At 30.7% G+C, this 24,182-nt stretch overlaps 3 protein-coding genes across 3 annotated transcripts in view; 1 reads left to right on the top strand and 2 right to left on the bottom strand.

Annotated features, from left to right (window-relative positions):
* The window catches only part of LOC123692956, a 114,362-nt gene that overhangs the window by 35,215 nt on the left and 54,965 nt on the right, over positions 1-24,182 (top strand). The gene's annotated exons all lie outside the window — the stretch shown is intronic.
* LOC123692957 lies at positions 5,699-6,974 on the bottom strand. The gene is made up of 2 exons (XM_045637807.1): positions 6,845-6,974; positions 5,699-6,763 (listed from the first exon to the last, which is right to left on the bottom strand). The coding sequence occupies exon 2, from the start codon at positions 6,761-6,763 to the stop codon at positions 6,101-6,103; it is 663 nt and encodes a 220-aa protein (XP_045493763.1). The 5' UTR covers positions 6,845-6,974; the 3' UTR covers positions 5,699-6,100.
* On the bottom strand, positions 9,165-16,621 carry LOC123692954. The gene is made up of 2 exons (XM_045637803.1): positions 16,425-16,621; positions 9,165-10,795 (listed from the first exon to the last, which is right to left on the bottom strand). Exon 2 carries the CDS (start codon positions 10,793-10,795, stop codon positions 9,800-9,802), a length of 996 nt encoding a protein of 331 aa, XP_045493759.1. The 5' UTR covers positions 16,425-16,621; the 3' UTR covers positions 9,165-9,799.

Consider the following 24,182-nt stretch of genomic DNA (forward strand, 5'->3'; position numbering starts at 1 on the left):
AACCGAGCGGCGTTGTCATAATTATAGCCTTTAGCGTGAAACAAAAGAATTTTTGTTTAATAAACGGTTGGCGACGAACCTTTGGCAAAGCGACACTTGGACATGTACTAAAACAAACTCAAACATTTATTTATTCAATAGTACTTCTTCTTTCTAGAAGAAGTACTATTGAATAAATAAATGTTATTGAATCGTCATAACATAATTTTACCATTTCATTAGTAATCACACAAACAATCAAATAGGTATGCTTGTTAATGGGAAAAAATGCATAAGTTATAGTAGGTACTGTTCGAATTATTACTATTTTTAATCTATAAAGTCGTAGTTTATGTAATTTTTCAAGACAGTAAAAAACAAATTTTGTGAACGAGAATGAATTGAGATATTTATTGATTGCGTAAAAAATTAATTTGTTTAGTTGGGATTTTACGTGTATCGAAACCGTCATTATGACTGGCTTTTAGAGAATATGAAGTGAAGTATCATTTTTTAAGATTTTTTCAGATTTTTTTCTTCTTTTATTACATTGTACAATTTCCAAATACTAATAGATCATTTAAAATTTGATCGTCACACTTCTTAGTTCAATGTATGATGAATAATGCCACAGCAGCCTTCTACAGTTCTACACCTTGAGCACTTGGGAAGGTACTTTTTTTTTTTTTTTTGTAAGGTGTTTCTCAATGTTAGCCAGAAGGGCTTCTACATTTTAACGCGGACGCGGGGGTGAACTGAAGGTTCACCCTGGTAGCGACATGCACAAGGGCGTCCCCCCTTGACGGGGATCTCGAACCTCGGCTTGGGCTGTCGCTTGAGTGGAGGAGGCCAGAAGGGCCCTAATCGGACGGGTGGGGGGGGGGGGAAGGTACTCACTCTTTTACACCTTTATATATTACTAGCTTCCGCCCACGACTTTGTACGTGCATCCCCGTTTTTTCCCGTTCCCGCAAGAATTTCAGGAAATCCTTTCTTAGGGGACGCCTACGTTATGACATCTACCTGCATGCCAAATTTCAGCCTGATACGTCCAGTGGCTTGGGCTGTGCGTTGATAGATCACTATATCAGTCACCTTTGAGTTTTATATATATAGATAAAGGTCCGTTTGTACAATTTTTTTAAGTTTCTAATGCTGAAATAATGAAAATGCATATTTATTAAGTACAGTATTGTAAATAAAAAGAATATTACAACTATAAAATAATACGGAACGCACATTTTTCAGTGTAGAGCCAGTAGAGCTTTACGAGTATCGCAGAATGATATGCGCAGTGAAACAGTTGAAGGTATAACCGTAATTTATAGCATTTGCTTATTTCCGACTTGTAGTGTAATATTGTATCTATTTCGTTTCTATTAAAAGTATACATTCATAGCTTTTATACAAAGCTATCGAAACAAAGCCGTTTTTCCTAATGTAAAAAGTATGTTCCTAAAGACTTAATGGCTCTCGCCTTTTATTGTTCTTGCCATTAACTGATCCGAAAGTCTGAAACAAAACATATTTCACTCGGGTAATAAAGTCGTCCCAGGTGAACTCTTGTGTTTTCATTGGGTTAGCTTTGATAAATTTTATTACAGGTCAATGTTACCGTGCTTCCGTTTGCCAATAACGATTATTTGATCAGAGGCTTTCGCATATATTAGGCGCAATATGTGAGGTTGAAAGATCAAGTTTTCTTAAGACACTAAATAGGTACTATAAACTGTGCTATAACCTCGTTATTCGAATGAATTTCGCGTGATAAGAAAAAAATGTAATCTACCTTACCTAATTATAAAACTTTTATTACCTTCATAAACGTATTTTAATTTCAGTAAAATGTATTTAATTAGTTCAGTAGAAATAATTTATGGAATCTTTTGTTATGTGCTATCTAAAAGCATGCTCTTGATGCTCTGCCTTTGTCTGACTTGTGATTCACTAAGTACTATCGTGTATTAAGGAGAAGAGTCAGAACATATAGTGTACTTTAATTTTGATTAATTTAAGTGCAATATATTACACACTAGCGTCTAGCGGTCCACACCGGCTTCACCCGTGGTACATATTTCGCAATAAAAGCGTATGTAAGCGGAGGTAGCGTAGGTAAGCGTAGGTAGCCTATGTTCTTTTTCAGGGTCTAAAGATTGTATGTGCCAAATTTCATCAAAATCGGTCCAGTAGTTTATGCATGAAAACCATACATACATACATACATTAGTATAGATTTACATGGAATTTCGGAATAAAAAAAACATTAAGTACATGTTTTGATAAAATTATGCTATTTTCTATATTAATTACGATGTCATAAGAGCGATTATTTATGAAGCAACCTTGATTAGTGTTTTATTACTTTCTTAATCATGTTATTAAGTTATTTATTAATATCATCGCATCGGCGTTCCAATATACAGCCTACATCCTAATTACCCGAAATTCTTTCTTATTTTCTCTAATTCTTGAAAAATTAGAGTATAATCCATATATTATATATAAATATTATTATTATAAAGGCGAAAGTTATCTGCTCTATCTGCCTGCCTATACAGCCTTTACTTACATATAGAGTTATTTTTAATTGTGTAGACCTTTTTCTATAAAAATACATAAAATTTAAAGTTAATTTTAAATATTTATTAACTCAACTATATTTCCTTCAGAAGCTCTATTACATTACACATTAAGTAATTTAGGTACTTTAATAGGTTGTGAATTTTAATTTTAGTATATTTTTATTGAATTGTAAATTTTAACTAAATAATAAAAATAATTAAATTACTGTATTGTTTTCATTCGATAATTTTAAAGACAAGTTAATTTATTATTAACACATATCTTAACATTTGCATTTTTGGTTTTCCATTCTGATTTTCAATAATAATAAATGTAGTGATTTCATATGTTGCGGCAACATTCTGATGATATTCACATATTAAGGGATTGGCATTCCTTCCCCACGCACGATGACATGCTTATTGTACATACCAAATATTTTTACTGTTTTATGTTCGATCTACCTTGAACGTGTAGATTTCTCGTTACGAACGTGATGCAATGTAAACGACAAAGGTCACAAACATGTAGTCATAGCTTAAAGATGCCTATCCTACCTATGACTAAAGACCTAAGACGTTATTAAAGGAGAAAGAATCTTTGAGCGTTATTGTTTAAGTAATAAAGTTTGATGTCAATGTTGGCACTACATAAATAAATGTACCAACCGAAATAAAAGCATTTTAACTTCAGCAATGGCTGTATCATCACTTGTTGCCGGCGGCATTCTGGCGGATGGCCAAAACAACCTTATTCGTTATTTAGCTGAGTCGAATTGGATTTTGAGAGCGAGATCTTCGTAAGGAAATAGAAAAGGAGGATTTTGTATACGCTGAAAAAAAAACTATTTTACATGTCAAATAAAATACCGTTAACATTCTGTATATGCTGAAAAAAACTATTTTTCATGTCAAATAAAATATCGTATAATATACTATATTTATTCGATGATATTTATTAAATTCATTAGGTAATTATTACCTACTAAGGGTAGACCCTTCAGTAATGGTAATATATGTACATGTTAGATTAATTCAGCCCTTAAGCGTTGTTATTTGATAAATGTAGCTTCGTAGCATACGTTATCCAATTAAATAAAACAATAGTATAATTTTCTTGTATTGTTTATTGTATCATAAATATTTAAAGCACAGAATAAAGTAAACTTAGTCTTATTATTTCTTACAGGAATTTCATTAGAAAAATATAAAAAAAATGTATATTTTCTTTAACCTAAATAATTTCGTTCAACCATATACCTATAGAAAAATTTTAATACTTAAAGTATTAAAAAAATGAATGAGGTTCTAATTGTAATATTAGAACGTTTTGTTCCTTGAACAATAAATAACTACCTACTTATAAGAATAATTTACTTATTTTTTATTTTAATCTAGTTTACTTCTAGGTAGGTTACTTACCAACTTAATAACAGGTCATTCACATTCAGAAACATTTTTATTTAGTAAAAATTGGTTAAATATTTTTTATTTTTAAAATGTAAGATTTAACTATAAGACTACATCGTACATCATACATTCATAAGGTAAATTGGATATCAATAATAATTTTAGAGAGGCTCAAATAAATTATACCTATTTACTAATACTTAATTACTGACTTAATCAAAATTAACATAAAAGTTTATAGTTTATCTATTTTTAGTGTTCTGTGATTTTTAGGTTAGAAATAATTTTCAATATTTATTTACGTTCACAAAAACTCCTAAATTTTTTGATAGGAATGTTCACTTCTTGGCTCTCTTACCTTTACATGAATAGTTTAAACTTTGTTAAATTGCTCATAAAAATTCTTTGCCGCTTTTAAAGCGTCGATTATAAACTTGTCTTCACATGGATTATCGTCGAAGAAGAAAGCTCCACACTTCAATGATTCGGAACAAGATTCATTCATAACTTTTTTATCATCGCAACAACCTAGTATCGCCCGCGCGCACGGAGTCATAGTTTTCGGAGGCTTTTCCACTATACCGTTTCTTGTTTTCAATATGAACGATAATTCTTCATATGATAAATTCGCTGGGCTCCTTATTGTTACTGTTTGCGGTGCACTAGACACTGGTGGTGTTTGAAGTGTGTAAACACTTTGTAAGGTGCAAAGGAGGAGGCAGCACACATAACCAAGTAACGCCATCTCTGTAATGAAACAAATACTAATATAAACGACTGGTAATCAAATATGACGTTTTACTCTGTGGTTATACTTACGTCAATGTACTACAATTTTTAACCTTCATCAAAGGTTCACTGGCTGTGTGCAGCGTAAATGAAAATTGTCGTGTGGCCGTGAGTCAATCGCTCTGGTTTTCCCCAGTTTGAGGATAATAGGTTGGCATGTATTATATGTTATCTACATTTTTTTACAAGTACACAACAAAATATAGTTGTGTACTTTATGTTAGTTGCAAAACATAACCCCAAAACATATTAAACAAGATTAAAACATTATATTATGTTCCATTACTGTTCCATATTAGGTTTATTATATATGCAAAATTATACGTACCGATCTATAGTCACTCCAAAGTTATTTAAAAATATGTATAAGTCGTGCGCAGTTTTCCTTCGCATAATTTAACTATTTACTTTTATTCAAATAATTTTTCACCTTATTTCACGCAATAAAAGTATTATATTTAAACAAAACCGGTTCCCACTCACGTCTGATGCGTAAACCGAATGTCGGACATCTGTTTTCTGAAAGACTTCATCTACCATAATATTGTTTCGAATAAACATATTTTCCGTAAATTTGAAATTGTTATATATTGTGACTTTGAATACATATTAATAAACATGACTTCATGTAATTTATAGATTAACTCAAAACTAAGACAAAATATCAATTATTTCATGAAACAACGTTTAAATAATTTAAGATTCTCAAACTGGTTTTAAAGTCGTTTTATATGAATACTAGGCTGTTTTGCCTTATTAAGAAGCGATGTACTTGAAGTAAGTTTGCAATGCTTTGTATGTCCTTAAATTGAAAAAAATCTAATAATAATAAATATTAACAAGAAAACAAAAATATATGTACTTTTTGGATGAATTAATGAGCATTTTTTATTTAAACATTTATTTCAGTTTTTATAGTATTTTGTACTGTATAATATTGTGTATAATGAAACACTAAATTATTATATAATCAACAAGTAATATATTTACAATTATTCCACGAATTTACTTCGTTCTAAACTAATAATAATACTTATGTTTTAGCATAATAATAATTAAATAAAGGAATAATCAAAACAAATTTAAAATCTATTTTGATCAGTACCTAGGTGTAGCACTTCTCTGAATAACACACATTTTTGTATGAAGTTGAGTTTTCACTTTCTCAATATAAATATGGTATACATAATATAATGTTTATCAGGAACACTATAATAATACTTCTGGGTCACTTGTAAATATGATTTGTTCGCCTACACAATAATTACAGTCTATTTACCAAGCTATTGTTCTCATCACATTGCTATTTAATAGCTATGTATATTGTATACCTAACAAACACAGCACCATTTTTAATAGATTTAAGATGAATCCCCATAAAAGTATATCATATTATTTATGGATTTCTGTATAATTGGTATTTCACAAACGTTGAAGCTCGATAAACATTCCTCTGCAATTTTGCATTGCCAGCGTAGTTCCCGTTTAGTGCTGCAGCAAGAAATAATAGCTGCATCACATTGTATGGCTGTTTTACCTTGTGCTGGCCTTTCTAAGGCTTTTCTAGTGTTCTGCAAACCATCTAAAACATCTGTATTGGACTTGATACTCGAAGGAGCGATTGACTGAGGCCCATTATTATTGCCTTTAGCTCTAGATATATTGTTTTTACTAGTATTAATATTCTGTGGAGGTGTTCTCTCTTCATGCAACATTAACCCTGTTCCTTTTGCGTTTTTATTTGACTTCAATATTTTCCTTCGTATGGTTATAGGTCTGTTAAAGGCCTCTTCACTTTCGTAGGTCGAAGCGTCGACCATTACGCCCCAATTGAGGCGATCGTCTTCAATTTCTGGGAATCTTGAAGAAATGCCACCTCCTTTTACGTGGCTCCCTTTATTTGTTACAGCTTGTGTATGACCTTGCAATTGGACATTTACTTGTGGCAACTCACTCGGAGCACTTTGAACGTACTGCGATACAGTTACGATTACGCCGATGTAAAGTAAACTCAAATGATCCATCTGTAAAAAAAATTGAAACGTTACAAGGTGAAGGATAATTTAATTGCTTACTTAATAATACACTTTTTTATATCTACTTACATTAATTTTGTTTTAAACGATTTAATTTTTAATAAATAAACAGAAATGTTACTCGATCCATTCGTTCAATAGGTTCAGCTGGAATGCGTCATTGCTGCGCGGGAGACGTAATAAATACAGCGACTCGGTCATAGCTCTAGCTTAGTGGTTAGCGCACATCACTACTGCACGTTGACGAAAAAGTTCCGGGTTCGATTCCCGATCAAGTGGGCCTGTCCATATTCAGAATACAAATTTCCATATATTTGGGAGATGGTGATTTCTGCTAAACGAGTATTTTTCTATTTTATATTTGTTTTAAACATACGTGGTTTTAACCATGTTTATGTTAATGTATCAACGTCACTATTACGTCCATAAATTTCACAACTACAAACACAAATCAATTTTTGGTTTTTCTTCAAATTTACTCTGGGGCAAACCTAACATAACTTTAGATTTGTCATTTTACTGCCTTAAATTATTGAATATACCGTAAATATTTTAATACCTACGTTTTCCGAGTCGCAGCTTTATTAATAAACAACACTTAAAAATTCTATCGATCTATTTTTAGCAACTCATCAGTCCTCTTGCTTTGATGTGTAGTTAGAGCTATTATAAATTTTTCTCTCAATTGTTTTTTATTCGACAGCTCACACTTTACTCGATTTCATATACGAGAGCCCACAAAAGTAAAATGGTGAAGGTTAGCCTTTTTTTTATTAAATTAAAATGCTATGAAAGGAAGATTAAAAATATTGACGCATTTTAATTGACTGTTTATCCGTATAAATAAGTACCTAATTCATTACATAAGTCTTATTTTAGATCAAAAGGTGCATTGAAACAGATCGTAAAGAATATAAATGTAAATTAACGTAACCAATAACCATATCATTATGTAAGAATAAAAATATAAATTCACAATGAATTTTGCATTTATATAAGTACATTACTCAAAACTTTGGTTCACATTTAAAAATTATTTGTGATAATATCTATACAAACGTTTTAACGTATGTTTGTATTGTTATATTAGATCGTCGGAATCTCATATTTGATTACCTTGAACGTTAATTAGAAGATATCCTTCATATACAAAAATAGCTTAAAGGAAGCTACTAAAAGCTTCATTATAAATTAATTGAGGCTTATGAGTCGTATGCATCTAATATATTAAGGGTATTTTAATTACAGAAAGGCAGTGAGATGCTTTGAAACTGTAAATAATAAAATGTAACAGATTTTATGTTCGTTATATTTTAAAAAGCAGACTCTATTTATGAATGAAACATACACTGTTCTTATTAGAACAAGAGATTGTGACTGGTAAAAGACGACAGGAAAATAATTGAGGATTGAGACCTCGTGATAGAGCTTGCTATTATTTCAAGTTAGATATTTCTTCACTTAAATGAAAAGAGCAGATGTTAAAAATCCTTTTATTGTTAAATTGATATACATCTTGAAAATTTCACAAACATATTAATGAACACGATTATGAATGATTTCTGGAATTATTTTAAGAAGTGAGTAACATTTATAAGGGCATATAATTTAGTGATTGAGACTGAAAAATGAAAAATAGAACACACTTATCTTTATATTAATTGTATGTTAAGAGATAAATTTTATATGTATAATCCCTTATTTCGAATGTATCTTAAATCTAAAATTATTATCTTAAGTCTAAAATTATTCTGTCCAAAAAGTTTTTTCTTAAAAAATTGTTAAAGGGTCTAAAATCCTGTGACAGCTTTCCTCATGTAAAAAGTCGTCGAATGCCTGTGTTTTCTCAAGGAATAAAGGCCAGACTTTGAAATATTATTTTATGAGAAATCCTGTTCTTTAGAATTTGAACAGGTTATTTACGTTAGTAGTTATGCAAACTGAGAAAAGATTTTGTTTATAATTAAACAATTTAGTTATTATTATAACAACTATAAGAGTGCTTCTTTGGCGTTTCAGCCTCATAATCCTTTAAGTATAAAAACAATATTATATTTTTCATATGGGGTTTATTTCAAATATTAATTATAACTATATACTTACATTATGTGTAATTAAAGTACTCATATGCGAAACATGTTGCATTATGAAACATCATTAAAATAATGGGTACGCTCTTCAATACATGTGACTTCGTTTTAACATTGTTTTGCACTAATTAAAATTTAAGACCTCATAAACAAATTTTAGAGTGGCGGCACAGATATCAATATAAAATATCTACTTATGATCCATGAAAATACCATATGTTTAAATTTTTAGTATAGAGCTGTAGAGTGTAGACTCTAACTTTTATTAATTGTATATTTTAATCACAATATATTAATTATAAATTAGGTATATAAATTAATAATTGCACAGAAAACTTACGCATTCTAGATTTTAAGCAATTCTATCATTGATTAAAATAATAAATGAATGAGTGATAAAGTGAGACCACACTCTATCTTTATTTCATCATTATAAGGCAAACTATTAAATATCTTACGTACCATCACGACTTTTTGACTCACTTACGTCCAGAAACAAATAAAATGGTATATGGATATACCTGGTTTTGTAATGAATCGTGTGTTTGTAAGTCGTGATAATACCATCTGGTTTTTAATCATATTAAGACAATACATGTACTCTAATCGTAATAAACATTAAGAAGGCGACTAGTACTGTGATTATTATATTATATTATTTTGTAAGTGACAAATAATTCGTTATTAGTTGAACTATAGGAACTATCTTTGATTGAGTAAGTGTTAAATTTCTTTGTAACATAAAATTGCATTGGTATAAATTACATCTGAACAATCTTATTATCATTTGTTATGCACAATACATTGTACTCTTAATACATAGCCGTGTCTCATTTGCTATCTTGTTATTTCGATTAAATGCCTCGATAGTATTCCTACATCTTTAAATTAAATTACATTAGAGTATGGAATAAAGAACAATTTTGTTCATTCATTAACTTTCTGTTGAAGTTTTCCTCAAATTATATAAATATTGCAACTTATTGATAGTCCTCAAAAGTGAGTCAGGTTCACAAGGTTTAGCATCTGGGGTAGCACAGCTCTGTGCTGTAAAACATTCGTATGTTACTTCAGGTTGATGACAGCAGAATATCGCAGCACTTTCACATACAGTAATGGTTTCTGCAAATGGCACCGACTCATTGTCGGGAGTCAAAGTCTGTAGAGGTGCATCATTGCTCTGTGTGGGTGAGTCCAATCCGGCTTGACTACTCCCATGTTCTAAAGGAGGTGAGGTTCTAGATGATGATTGACTCTGTTTAACGGGTTTTCTCAATGTGATCGGTCTTGTGCCGTCGGAGTCATCTCCGTAATCATATTCATTGTCTTGAGTATCACGCATATCGTCAACATCAGGAAATCTGGTAGGGAATTCAGGCATCGTTTCGTTTATTGTTCCGCTGTCTGTATTGACGTTAGGTTCAGTATTATTTTGTGACACTGGATCCTTTGGCAATGGGCGACTTGTCGTCGGTTGTTCGTTATTATTCGGGCATTGGCATTGCATTTTGGGCACATATAGGACTGGTATGAACGTCGGTCTTGGAATTTGTGGTGGCGGTGGTAAATAGGACCGATGATTAGCAACGTTTGTAATTTCTTGTATTTTTTTAAATATCAAGTCCAATGGATCCTGTATACCATAATTACCGGTCTGGAAAGATTGATCTCTTTTAATGTATGCTGGAATCTGGGGATTCAAGTTGTAACCAAAGTTGTAGTCGAAGTAGTTATAAAATCTTTTTTCTCGTTGTGCAGAACTGCTATCCTTCGAATGCTGTATATCTTCTGCCACGCCGTAAGGCTTGCTATCTAACTTGGGATTACTTTCTTCTTTTGTAACTTCATGGACTTCTGCTGCGTCGGCTCTTGCTTGGAGAAGAGCACTTAATAATAAACAGCCCAGGATGACTTTTGCGTGGTTTGCCATCTGAAATGTATAAGGACAATAATAAGAAACCATGTTATGTATTTTAGTTATGAACTGATAATTATGAACTATTGCTGCTTTACTAATAATAATAACTATATCTAGTCTTTCCTTACTAGCTTTATTTCATTTTCAACGTTTTTTCATAATTGATTTTAATGAACAAACAGCCTAGATTATATTATGTGTATTTGCATTGTGTATAATAGGTAATAAGTAAATAAGTGCAACATACATGTTACTCTTTTCTTGTGAAATAATGTAGTACAGTGAAACTTGGTTAAGTGGGACCTGGATTAAAGTGAGAAACCTCCATAACTCGAACTCATGCTGAGGTCCCAACACTTTGGCACTGAATTACCTCTGTTAGTGGAACGCGGTAAACCTCTATATCTGGGATTTGTTCTTTCGATTTATCATCATAGTAACCTCTATAACTGAGACAGCGAGTAAATTTTATATGCGTAAACCTCTGTAACTGAGATAACATTGTTTGTTTACTCATTCTTATTCTACCCACAAATTCCACACGTAATTCCAAGTGCGTAAGTACAAATTTTGAGCTTCAATTACCTTCAGTTTTAGTTTCACTTTACTATCATACAGATGTTTATTTGAAAAATGTCAAAACGAAAGCTACAATCGTTATCATTACGTGAAAAACTGAAGTTAATATCCGTTTATGAATCTGTATTCTCACCTCTATTAATGGAACCCTCTGTAAATGATACAGATATTTATTTATACCTGTTTAACTGAGACACTGGATAAGTGGAATACCTCTATAAGTGAAACGACATTGCAGGTCCCTTGATGTCTCACTTAACCAGGTTTCACCGTATTAAGAAAATGGAATATCCTTTCAGTGAACGTAATGCTATCTTTTACGAATGAGTAGTTGCTGCTAAACATTTTATAGGCGTTGTATTATTATTTTGAATAAACATTTGGATGTTCATGATTGATCAAATTTAAAAAACCAAAAACCAAATTTAGTATTCTTTTTTTATGTCCTTTTTATGTACCTGCTTAAATACGTAAAAAAACAATGACAGTAATTATAATATGTAATAGAGCTTCAAGGAAGTACATACGAAGTTCATACCTCTTACTTATGACTTGTACTTTTTCGTGTTAGTGCCCTTACGCACTAGCGGTTAACCGCGGGGGCGGCTAACCGCGCGGTTAGCCGCTTTCCCATTTTAAATATGCAACCGCTTATGATTGTACGCACTAATCATAAAAGCGGTTGCATATTAAAATGTAACCGCGCGGTTAGCCGCCCCCGCGGTTAACCGCTAGTGCGTAAGGGCACTTAAAATACCTAACATGAAAAAATACAAGTCATAGATAGAGAATATGAACTTAGTATGAATTTCCTTGATGTCCTTTTATTACAACTACATATCTACGAACTTTCATATTATCTTAGAATACATATAATATAAACTGAAGATATTATTACATGCTTATAGTTATAAGTTATAACATACTGTACAAAGAAAAGATACAACATTTTTTTTTTACGAGTATATTTCTTAGCGTATTCAGAATTTTCACACTTTTAATACTGTTGCGTGTGTTAGGATAAAAAAAATTATAAAGGATGACAAGTAGGTAAATAAATTTTTCTTATCTTCAATTGCAAATATAATATTATTTTGTATAATATTATATTATTTAGTTAAATAAATATTGGCATGGTATGAGTTATGTTATTTGAATTTTGATGTAAATAAAGTTCAATGACGTTATCCATTTACAAACCGACACCATTGTATGCAACTATGTATTACATTATGTGTTGTGACATCTAATAAGGTGCATCGTTATTATATGTATCTAATAAGGTAATGACATCCATAAAACAATCTGTCACCTTTACCACACCTTTACGTACTTCCATTTAGATAGAGTTAATTAAAATTATATTTCTGATAGGTTAATTCCAAAACGTTATTAATTTCAACTTGTTTGATAAATAGAACATTTAAAGAACATGTTTCTTAAAATACCTTTAGAGACATAATGATTTTCGTTGTCCTTATGTAAGGTAGCTTAATTCTATCGTTCCGAAAGGATCATAGTCTAATACATCTAATACATCTATACTAATATTATAAAGCTGAAGAGTTTGTTTGTTTGAACATGCTAATCTCGGGAACTACTGGTTCGATTTGATAAATTATTTCGGTGCTACATAGCCCATTTATCGAAAAAGGCTATAGGGCACAGGCATATAGCCTTTTTCATATCATTACGCTAAAACCAATAGGAGCGGATAGATGAGGGTAAAACCGCGGGGCGCAGCTAGATATATTATCTACAAGCGCCAAAGTTTGTTATTCTATACAGCTTATCGGAACTGTATAAAATTTGATACAGGGATAGATCTGGAGAAGCTCATAGAATAAAAACCTGCGAATGAATCCCGGGATCAAGATCATATGATCAATAAATACTTTAATATATCTTAAACATTGAAGCAATTACAAATCTGTGGCGATATATTTTTATAAACCTTTTATTTTGATAATAATTATATATACAGTGGTCAAGGAAGGTACAATAAATATAAAAAAAGATGATTTAGAGCACACGCATTATGTTCCTTTGTCACGATTTTTATTCATGTCTTAAAAATAAAGGTTTAAGTATTATTATTTTTATACATCCGTCGATTAACCTTCGATTTGTTGTAAGCCTTATCTAAAACTCGGAATATAGAAAAATACAATAGTGCTTATGAAATAAAAAAAATTTTTTACTATTTTATAAATTACTCTAGGACCTCTATACCTACATGAAATCTATATCAGACCGGTTATTTAAAACATTTAAACGAAAAAAAGGGTATGTTTATTTTAATTTCACCGTAGGTAAACGTATTTTTCAGAACGTATTATATTTTATCCAGCCGCCAGCGTGCCTGGAACTAATTACTTAATTAGCCATGTTCTAATAATAACATAGCAAATAAATCATTATAATTGGCTCGCTGTGTGACCATCGTTCAATATTTTCGCCATTTTTGTTTAGTTAGAGCTTTTCATATAAAAATAATAATGAATTTTCTGCTCCATTGTTAGATACAGCCCATTGTTGGTTTTTTGCCGCCAATTTTGACCGGAAACCCTTCATCATCCATCATTCTAATCTAATAAGCCCAGGACTTCCGCTATATTTATATTATATATATTTACTCGCCTAGAATAATTCTCTAAACAATGCAGTTCAATTTAAAGAAAGAACGCAAATTAAATTTTCTAATAACTTGAAACACTTTGCAATTCCTACTTTATAATTTTACTTTTACTGAAAAATGTGAGGAATAATATTATACTTAATATGTATTTAAAACTATTTTTTATATTATGTGTTTAAACCTATTTAATTTCTTGGTACTTGCATATTCTTAATTTATGCATGTCGAATGATTTGCAATATTTTTTTATTTTATTTTATTCAAAATTTATAATGGATATCGAATGAAATCAATTTCTTTTAAATAAACACGATATCTACAATTGAAAATGACGAATGCACATTGCATATGATTAAATTTATACTAGACCAGACCACTCATAAAACTACAGAAATCTTTAGTTTTATTATTATTTATCTTTATCTTTCTATTTTTTATTTATAATGAGCAATATTTTTCCGTTAAAGGGCATAAAGGGAACTCTGATTAGTCACCTAGTGCAAAATATAATAGTTGCATTCACCTTCATATAAATATAGATAGATATAAATAAACATACAGGTTTTTGAAACCGGAACAAAAAGTCTCGCTCAATTTTGTTTATATTTTTTGTATTTTTTGCATACGATAAAAAAATTAATGGTTTTCATAATTTGATTAAAAGTTAATTAGATATCCATGCGGTTTCACACGCCTAATTTTAATTGCATTCAAATAAAATTTAAACTATCAACGAGGCTTCTTTCATGTTTAGTATAGGATTACAGGTTAATCTTTGAAACCATAAAAGGACAGGGTATAATATTGTCCTTATTCAAATTATGTATGTATAGGATATCTATCAAAAATCCCTTTTTTTAATTACTTACTTATTAGATAATAATAAGTGTCGAAGTTTAATCTTCGTAATATTCCTTATTTTTATTTATAACTACAAGTTTTATGGCACGTGGATTCAATTAAAGTGGGTTTTTCAGATTGACGCAACCGAATAAACAATAATATAATAGTACTTAATGGATGGAAATCATCCTAAACGATATGAGATATCATAATTATAGGCATCGTTCGAATTCTTAAGAATAATTTTGCGATTGCTTTTTTGTAAAGACTTAAAAATCTTATTTGATATGTAGAGCTATTATCATTGTCCACATCAGAGTTTTTGTATGAAATACCGGTTTCCTCATAATGTTTCTTCGCTTAGTTCTCGATGTATGATTTCAAAATTCAACAATAGAATTAACACATTCCGAGTTTTAAAACCTGCAATTTGTTTGTACCCAACGTATAATTAAAAGTATAATTATCTGGGTAAGAATTTAACAATAGGTCATCATTGAATATTCGCTACTACAGATTCGTTTCGTTTTATTTAAAATATTAGTTAATTATAACGCTCTACATATTTCTAAAATAATAGAAACACTGATTTTTGTTTCAATGTTCATTAAAATAAATATGCCGCAAATTTTTGTTTATGTCCTTAAAATATATCCCTATATAATAGAATATGTATGAATTCTACATATTTGGTTGTTGTTGCATATAAATAATCTTGAGATTATGTGACAAACTAAGGTTAAAAGTGTACAATAATTTAGTAAAAAATTGTCAGTCAAGGTTTTCAAAGTATTACGAAAGAAAAGAGCTCTATCAAAACGTTTGAATATGCTAATATCATAACAATTAACCTTTGCCGATTATTGTTGTATTGACCCAAATATTTTGTATTTAAAACGATGTATGGTCAAAAAACAAAGATTTTGAAGATTTTTTTCACTAGTCAGGTTAACGTTCTTACCTATAACAACTCTTAAAACATAATTACAATTGATATTAATCACGAAAATTGATCGGATGAACGCAAACTGACCATTAAGACACTTATTACTGTCATTATATACTTTAAGAAAAAAGTTGATAATATATACTCTTATTAGGATTTAATTATACACTTCTTATACATTACATAATATGATGATCACGTCAGAGATTTTTAGCGTGATTTCACACTTACTTCATCATGTACATAAAATGTAGCCAATATATGGACAAGTGAGTGCGTATTGCGAAATAGATATCCCACAGGAAATCGGGAAGCCATGAACGCAAATATGTAGATTGTAGGGATGCATGTAACAAGGAAACTGTTACAACTATAAATACTAATAATAAAATATAATGCTTTATTGCCGACAAGCAACTTTGTTTATTGTACACAGAAGTTTTGGGAAAACCTAATAAACTATGTTTTAATCATAATTATATCAAGGACCCTATACCGATAGGAAATCAGATAAGACGCCACTTAAAAAGGTAAACAAACATTTATAGAGCCTTAGATATGCATTGAACGTCATACGTTGAATATATAAAAAAACTTATTTTAAAATATATAAAAATAAATGTTACATTGCTCACCTTTACATTGGCTTCAGGTAAGATACTGAAATATTCTTATCACGTTCACTTAAATACAGCACGCATTTGTTTTGATTGTATTTAATCAAAACATTGTATATTCCAAAAGCTTGAAACAACATTCGCTCCTCGTGATATTAGATATTCGACTGACGGCGGGCATCCGACAAACTGGCTTTTACATCACAAGTGCGCTTACGAATGGTAGTGTAGTGAATGAACGACTCGTTCCGTTATAAAACACTATTTTTATCAAATGCTTTGGTGCAATGTATAAGATGCGCTTCATTCAGTACCTATGAACCCTTGAAAGGTTTCATTCATAAACTTTATCGAACGCCTCAACTAATAAAACGCATATATGATATAGGTTCTATCATAGTTATAACACTTTGCTCATGTGTTTATACAGCTGCTAAATTTAGTTTGGTGTTTATTTTATTTAACATCCTTGTTTTGCAAATATTACATTTTACTGTTCTACAATAATTTAAAAAAATCAAAAAAATGTGTTGACCACATTTCTGACATAGTAAAAGACATTATTATTAAAAAATAAAATTATTAAGACATTATTATTATTATTGACACATTTCAGACTTAAATTACTTTAAGTGTATGCTGAAACTATAACGAAATAGTAACATATCTGACAACATTGAAAATTTTATAAGTGATTATCGGTGTTCACATCCTACTGCAGAATTTAACAAAAAATGTATGTTAGTTAATACTTACATAACAATATGCTTGATTTGCTACGGCAGGTTCAAGTATACTCTAAATCCTCTCTACAGGCTCGTTGTCTTATATTAAAAGGGATCTCGATTTTGCTTTTTCTGGATTTTTTCACGAAATATTTTGATATATTTTGAAAAAATCACTCTAAACTTCAGCCTCTATAGTATCTATGATTTGTAAACTAAACAGTATGAGACCAATAAACGATCTAGGCTTCGCAGTCTTTATAACATAGAGCTAATAATAGCTTTGTACACTATTCAGCATGAGCATACAAAAACCTTATTGATTAAAAGTTGTATTAGCAACTTTTAAGTGCTAAAAAATTAGGAGTACCTATTGTTCAAAATGTATGTAAAAAAATTATCGAACAAGTGATCATTATACGGCCTTAAGAGCAAAAACTAGGTAGGTAGGCATTTACTTATGCGTATTCGATCCTATGGAAAATATCTCAATCTTATTCTAATTATAGACATCTTGTATGTTTGTAATAACTAATTTAATTAATATTACGCTTAATGGACTTGGCTGGATTAAATAGACTTTACCACAACAAGATGATTAATTGAACAATATGTGAAAATTTTATGATCAATAAAGGGATCATAAAATACTTCGTCATATAAATTAAATGGTGTCAAAGTTCATATTATATACTCATATAGAGATATAAAATTTATCTCTTTGATATAAAATATCATCCAAGTGCACAATAAAAAGATCGTTATAAAATAATGTTTCTAGCGTCTTTCCGCAATTTATAAGACCCGGTAAATTTTAATTAAACTTTTAAGAGTATTTTCTGTCGTTTTCAAGTGGTACAAAAGACGAGTTTTTTATGTTGGTTACGCAATAATTTTATCAATAATTATATTTTTGTTTTGATGGTTCGTGCATTGTTCGTTAGATCACATTTGAAGAAAAAAAAAAGAACAATTGTACACGGATAATATTTTAGTTGTGTTTTTGTTTTTTGTCTATTTTCACTTATAATACCACAAGAGCTTCAAAATTATCGGGTATTTTCCGATAGGTTCGTTGCAAACAAATGAAGGAGTCAAGTTTTTAGTCAAGGCTAAAAAATCACGAGCGTGAAGCGCGAGTGATTTTTCCTGAAAAACTTGACGACTTTATTTGTTTGCAGGGAACCTTGAGGGAAATGCCAGATAATTTTGAAGCTCGTGTGGTATTCGGGAGATTATTTTTCCGTCCCAAATGTCGGCCAATAATTTTACAATTGAATTAAACCTGTCAGTTTGACGTCAACGACCAGAGAAAATTTTCAAAAAATTATCACTTATAATACCACAAGAGCTTCAAAATTATTGGGTATTTTCCGATAGGTTCGTTGCAAACAAATGAAGGAGTCAAGTTTTTAGTGAAGGCTAAAAAATCACGAGCACGAAGCGCGAGTGATTTTTCCTGAAAAACTTGACGACTTTATTTGTTTGCAGGGAACCTTGAGGGAAATGCCAGATAATTTTGAAGCTCGTGTGGTATTCGGGAGATTATTTTTCCATCCCAAATGTCGGCCAATAATTTCACAATTGAATTAAACCTGTCAGTTTGACGTCAACGACCAGAGAAAATTTTCAAAAAATTATCAGTATAATACCATGTAGGTTGTACCACGTGACGTCGAATGGTGCAATTCTATTGGTCGATATTTGGGTCGGAAAAATAATCAGTATAATACCATGTAGGTTGTACCACGTGACGTCGAATGGTGCAATTCTATTGGTCGATATTTGGGTCGGAAAAATAATCAGATTTATAAGTCAGTGCAAACATAGATGAATTTGATTAAAAAAAAAAACAATAAATGATCTGCAATCAGCTTTCATTGAGGTAGCACTGATAATATTATAATATAAAACTGTACTAGTAGGTAGGATATTGAGGCAATTTCCCGTAAAAACTTAGCTGATAAATGTTTGTAATAATTTTAGGTTATTTAAAATCATTGACAAGGAAGAAATTAATTAAATATATTTCCCCTTTTATAGCGATATTTGGTATCGCTATAAAAGGAAAAATGTTTTACATAATTTATAAAATAACAGGCAACAATGCTAGGTTATCCTCATAGGAGGACCGTGTCCCAGCAGTGGGAACGTATATGGGCTGATGATGATGAATGTCAGGTATATACAATATTTAATTTTGGTGATACATACTTGGTTTATACCTTCTAATAAATAATTATACTACAAGCATTGAATTTGAAAAGGGACGTAACAATTGAAGTTATTTGTCTGTTCGTCCATTCGTACACACTACACATAATATACACGTCATCATTAACAGAATTAGCAAAAGTTGCACGTGCATGTTAAGTTTTTATGAATCAATGGAACAGGAAATACCAAAATCTATACTAATATTATAAAGCTGAAGAGTTTGTTTGTTTGAACGCGCTAATCTCAGGAACTACTGGTCCGATTTGAAAAATTCTTTCGGTATTAGATAGCTCATTTATCGAGGAAGGCTATAGGTTATATATCATCACGCTACGACCAACAGGAGTGGAGCCACGGTGGTGAATCCGCGCGGAGCAAGTAGTATAGAATATAGTTTTAGCCATAATAGGAGAGCTAGACTTGAACTTGCGTATTATTGGTATTCCAATTCCTAAATTTTTTATTCGTTAACTATGGGATGAATATTGTAATTTGTATAGCATAAATGATATTATATGAAAATCCCAATGAAATTAAAAATAAATAAAATCGTATTGATCGATGTTCATGTTCAGTACTACGCGTACACTCACTTCAGGGCGCTATAAAATGTTGCATATGTAAAAGTTGTTCCTCGAAAAAAAACTACAAAAACGGTCTGATATCATTTCTTCGTAAAATGATAAAAAAAAAATATTGAAAAATATACATAGCTCTAATTTCTGAACATTTTCTCTCATAACTTTTTTTTTATTGTTCTGCGACAAAAAGTTACAGGACCAAAGGTGTAGAGAATTTAATTTGCAACAAATAATGTTGACGATTTTTTTTATCAGATAAATAGTTTAAGAGATATATCGTAAAAACCATTTCAAGCGCTATTTTCAAGATGGTGGCCGTGGAACAAGGGTGGCGACCCGGGGGGGGGGGGGATTGTACACATAAAAAAATTAAAATTGTGTCCTCTAAAAAACGCAAGGTTAGGCCGAGAAAATGTTACATTTCAATGGACTATTAAGAATTTATAAGAACGTTTCTAATCATTCACACAGAGTACACGGCCGCGGCGATGTGTCGAAGAAGATCTTAATTTTATCCAATTTGCTGCATTTATCTAGTCTTTGACGTTAAATAAAATGCTTTATAATTAACTGCAATTGAGAACGGAAATTCAAACACGTTTTAATGCACATGTACAGTTATAAATGCCCAGTTAATAATTGTTAAGATTGTCCATAAGCACTTGTCGCCTGACCAAGATGCGTCACCTACTTTGCCCTGCTTTCACATATGAGACTAAAACTTTCTCTTTGAAGCCTTTTGCTTAAGATAAACTCCTAACATCCATACATTGTTTTCTAATTGAAAGCCTTACGTGCTTTGTATCGGAAAGTTTTACTTGTTATACAAATTGAAGACATAAGAAGAATTTAACATAGTAGAAGACGTCATCCATCTTACTTGTATCTTTTATTATACTCCTGGCTCAATATGGTTATTAACGTATGTTACTAGCTAGAGCTATGTGCTAATTCAGTGCGTAACAAATAAATAAATAAATACACTTTATTCAGCACCAAATAAAAAAAAAACAGACAATAAAACAGAAATAAAAAGACAATATTATAATGTTAAGTGCGTATTGTTTATTGATATTAGATGATCTCTGAATCCAGGGGTACGTTGAATAAATAGAGCTTCATTTCAACATTTCTGGATAGTTCGTTTAATTCCATAATTTTTATGAGCATCTTTTTTCTTTGGGATAAAGGTAAGGATTGTAATTATGGCGGAATAAAAACTACTTTTCGTTACCAGTTACGACGCACCAAAACCAGTTATGCTTTCTTTTTGTGAGTCTTTAATGCAGAGGTCATTGACTTATAACAAAATAAACATTTCTAATTATCCTGCGGTATTTAAAAAATACTAATCGTTCCAAACTTTCTGATTGAATTCCATGGTTTTGACGTAGAGATAATCGAAATGGAATTACGTAATATTAAACCTGGCAGAAGTTTCTTAGCAATTACTAACAGATGAAATAAGCAATTAATGTCAATAAGACGCACAGGCGTTTATAAATGTTCAAAGAGTAGAGAAAATTTCAAGCTTATCAACAATTCAGAATTAATCTTGTAACTTAATAAAAGACTGACTGCTGTAATTGCTGAAAGGATACCTAATTTTGAATTGATTCGAGTTCATTCTTAAGGTTTATTACAATTCAAATTGTGAGGTTGAATAATTATTTTATGATTTTGAATGTTGCTATTATATTGAGTAATTATTAATGTAGTCAAAGTGCTTTGATGTTTTTATAAAAATTCAGAATATAATTTTGAGCATGTTATGAATTTATGGCCAAACATGTTTAGCTGTCCGCTGACTAACTTTCCATCAATACAAAAAGGAACTGTTAATCCAATTACTTATAGAGGATTAAAATTATCAACGGAATATATTATTATGTAATTCATGTCAGAAGCCTCGTGTCCTTCTGTAGGGTTTCGGAAAAGAAGTTCAAAGGTCCGATCGAAGATAATATGTTGAGGATTGTATTACCGTATTTACTTTGAGGTCTAATTAAAACTATTATGATATGTTTCAAGCGGATAATATTGTTTAAAACCAACTATTAACTAGTAGATAGTTGATATTCACACACGTCATTAGATTATCTGTAGCCTGTAGCTTTCCATACAGTTCCAAAAATCCATGCCTGTCATTGTAGTGACGGTTAATCTCTCTTGTCAAATTTTCCATGAAATTTTGTTGAGATCATACGGCGGGAGCCCTACTAGTCTATCGTGTGTGTCAAAGACCACGAGTGAATGACCTCTCACCCTTTTTGCACCGTAATACGAAGTTGATATCACAACATTACTTCGAGTTCCTTTTGAGCGACTAAACGGATAGTTTACGAGCGGCCGCGGCGCCTGGAAACATTTAAATTTTGATATAACTATGACGTAAGTACATACGGTTGATGGAAATTATTTTTAAATCATATCGACCTTCAAAAGAATTTGGCGTAGGTAGTTTATCTGTTAACAGTAGCGTTAGGAATCGATAGAAAACAGAACTTACATAGTTGAGGAGTAAAGAAACTAACCATGTTGTTTTTGGCTTTGAAAGTGTAAAGCTCAAAGCGGATAAACTATTTGCAGATACAGTTTACGTAATTTTTGTTTTAACCTTAACAAAACTTAGAATTTATGGTAAAATATTGTTTATAATATCTTTTAGTTACAAGAATGATTTACAAAGCAAAAACTGCTAGTGCTTTAAATAAAAAGCTTTGCTGTTTGTGCTTACTATATTCAAACACATATTTTATATATCAATATTATTAAAGTCTTATAAGATTTACGTGTATGGCACTCATTATGAGATTTAAAAAAAAATGTATGAGTATTTTTGTAGAAATTTCACGTATAAATTTTTTATACAAGTAATTGACATTTTAAAAATAATACATTTTTAACATCACAATTGAATGATCCACGGGCGAAATCTTTCAATATAAATCTCCATCACAGTAACTACATTATTGTAATCAGGGCGATGGGGGAAGCGTAGGTACATTTAAGGCTGCAGATGCCAACATAATATGTTTCTCTCCATGTTAATCAGACTGGTATTTTATTCTCTTTGCACATACTTAAGGAAATTTTTCTCCCACTCATTTTTCCAAAACGATCCTAATATTGTATAATTTACTGTAACTGGTTCTTTTAAGATTTATTTACAAGGAAAAAATAAGTTTTACAACGTACAGAATACCTATCAAAACAAATTTATTGATATAACATTACTAAAAAAAAGAACAGAACATACCTACTAAAAGGCATACTAGTTTATGCCTATTGTTCTGTTATGTCTATTGTAAATGGCACACAAACAAAATAAATATAATAAAGTGGAAAGATAAAAAATATGAACAAAATGTTTTTCTATGTTTTATTTAATAGTAGGAACTCATTACCTAACTTATTTCCATTCTATACAAAAATGAACATAATAAAAACATAACGGCCGAATTGATAACCTCCTCCTTTTTTTGAAGTCGGTTAAAAAATGCATTGGCAACAATGCACCAATCTTCTGTGACAAATCTCGATTTACTTCCTTGAAAAATATAAAAAAATAACAACTTATAGATATTGTTTTAAGCTTCTTAGCAAATGTAGATCAAACCAGTTCCTGATATTATATGTATATGCAAATAAGTGATTTAAATGCTTCTTCATCGATATTATAATGTCAGTGGATACTTTAAAGTATAATCCTAGTCACATAACTAGATCTACTCTTAATGTTAAATTATAATATGCTGAATTATATAGGTACCAGCTTTCGTGCTTTAGAATCAAAGTAACGCCATAGTTCTCAGTGAGTATATTATGTATTTTGTAAAGAATAATTAACCACACGATTAGTACAATAGACCGTAACCAATGTTTTCACGACATTATTTCATTTGTTTGACTCTTTCCTACTATTGAGATCTCTCTTGAAGTATATTAAATTCCTTCCTTGTTATTAGCTTGTCGTACCCATTACCCATTTGGGTTTTGTTCAGTGTGACGTGAGGAGGATACTAAGAGGTAAATCAGCCATAATTAAAACAAACCCAATTAGTGAAGCCTTTGACTATCGACTTCAACTCTAAGCACATATAATACGTAAATTACATAATTTACTTGTTCTAGTAGTTAACTGTGACAATAAAATTATCTTAAATAGCTACTAGTTCTTGTTGGTATGGAATGCCTTTAAATGCCAAACATAGAACTAAAAGCGATTTGTTGTGCGGCTCTTTGATGAATAA

Source organism: Colias croceus, chromosome 7, assembly GCF_905220415.1.
Source record: "Colias croceus chromosome 7, ilColCroc2.1".
Lineage (NCBI taxonomy): Eukaryota > Metazoa > Arthropoda > Insecta > Lepidoptera > Pieridae > Colias > Colias croceus.